This window comes from Diospyros lotus, chromosome 12, assembly GCF_014633365.1.
Source record: "Diospyros lotus cultivar Yz01 chromosome 12, ASM1463336v1, whole genome shotgun sequence".
Lineage (NCBI taxonomy): Eukaryota > Viridiplantae > Streptophyta > Magnoliopsida > Ericales > Ebenaceae > Diospyros > Diospyros lotus.
This window is the reverse complement of record NC_068349.1, coordinates 18,579,997-18,581,704: the sequence shown is the minus strand read 5'-3', so window position 1 is coordinate 18,581,704 and position 1,708 is coordinate 18,579,997. Positions and strand designations below refer to the sequence as shown.

Genomic DNA, 1,708 nt, shown 5'->3' with positions numbered 1-1,708 from the left:
CATTATGGTATCAGATTTCAGTTTATCAGTTAGTTTTATTTTATTTCCCATAGCACCTCTTCTCAGGCAGTTCTAGGAGAGGGGGTGTTACAGTATTGGTATCAGAGCGGTGTTTTGAGGAGTCTCCAGTACACACATAGGATGTTGGGTAGAGTTAGGACTTGTGTCCGTCAGTCAGATAAGTTGGCCTAATTTATAGCATTCTAACCCTAAGTGGTGATGCAGGAAGATGAGTAATAGAAGAGGACAACCCCGAACTCGCAATTAGGATGCTTCTACGCCAGACGAGGTTCCAGTACCCACACCAGGCTCACTAGGGGAGTCTGGTAGTGACTTGCGACAGGGTATGGCTGAAATGCGAGGCATGTTGGCAGGTTTGATGAGGGTAGTCGATACTCTAGTTACAAATTAGGCGAGGTAACCACAAGTACCCCAAGAAGAAGGAGGCAATGGAGGAGATCCACCAGTTACTCCAACAGTTCTAGCTATAGAGACAGATACCGGGAGCGAATTACTAAAGGATTTTATGGCATTCAGACCACCAGCGTTCCATGGAGGCACAGATGCAGCAGCAGCGGAGAATTGGATGATATCGATAGAGAAGCATCTTCGATCTATTGGTTGTGCAGACGACCGACGAGTACAACTTAGCACATTCCTATTTAGAGGTGATGCCGAGAGATGGTGGGAGACTACCCGCCAGAGGTTTGGTAATCAAGAGCCCACATGGGTCGAGTTTCAACAAGTGTTCAATGACACTTATTGCCCAGCATGGGTCAAGGAACAGAAAGTTTATGAGTTCGTTCAATTGGTGCAAGGTACTAATACAGTGGCCCAGTATAAGGCAGAGTTTACAACCCTGTCTCGATATACTCCAGATTTGGTATCCACTGAAGCAAAGAAGGCCGCCAAGTTCCAGAGAGGATTGCGTGCAAATATCCGACATACTTTTGGAGGAGCTCTGAGTGTGGATTATGCCACGGTAGTCCAGCGAGCGTATACTATTGAGTGGGACCGCAATGAGTGGAGAGCAACACAAGCAGCTAAGAAGGGCACAAGTACATCTCAAGGTTCATCCAATAATAAGAAGAAGAAGTGGACAGTTGGACAAGGAAATAAGATAGAGAATAATCCACAATGTGGTCAGTGTGGAAGGAAGCACGGGGGATCGTGCCTAGCTAGGAAGAACGTATGTTCCCAGTATGGACAAGAAGGGCATAGGAAGAAAGATTGCCTGAGAAATCAAGCAGCACTCCCCGCACCAGAGGTGACTTGTTTCAGGTGCAGACAAAAAGGACACATAGCTAATCGGTGTACACAATCGCCCCAGAATAGAGGTCAGCAGGTGAATCAGAGGCCACCAGTAGCTAGAGGGCCAAGAGCACCTATACCCGCAGTACCAGTAGCTTAGCATCCACAGCCCGCAGATAGACAGGTGCAGGGTAGAGTTTATGCCCTTACCACAGATGAGGCAGAGTAGGGCGACAGAACTATCCAAGGTATTTTATCCCTATATAGTCATGATGTGCGTGCATTATTTGATACTGGTTCCACACATTCTTTTATTGCATTGCGCACAGTATGTTATGTTCCCCATTCTCGGATTTCTTTGTCGTATCACCTGATTATATCTACGCCAGGAGATAAGATTATGGTAGCTAGAGAAATGTTTGAGAATTGTGAGATCGAGGTCCATGATAAAAAGCTA

The 1,708-nt window shown here is 46.3% G+C and overlaps 1 protein-coding gene across 1 annotated transcript; it reads left to right on the top strand.

Moving 5' to 3' along the window:
- Window positions 1–526: 526 nt before the first annotated feature.
- LOC127787543 (uncharacterized) lies at window positions 527–1,411 on the top strand. Its single transcript, XM_052315601.1, has 2 exons — window positions 527–710; window positions 771–1,411. Exons 1-2 carry the CDS (start codon window positions 527–529, stop codon window positions 1,409–1,411), a joined length of 825 nt encoding a protein of 274 aa, XP_052171561.1.
- The last annotated feature ends 297 nt before the right edge of the window (window positions 1,412–1,708 follow it).

Bases quoted from the DNA above. Each gene is read 5' to 3' on its own strand.
- LOC127787543 (XM_052315601.1), top strand. From the start codon at position 527: ATGGCATTCAGACCACCAGCGTTCCATGGAGGCACAGATGCAGCAGCA. The intron at 711-770 runs GTAATCAAGAGC...CTTATTGCCCAG, and splicing joins GACTACCCGCCAGAGGTTTG to CATGGGTCAAGGAACAGAAA.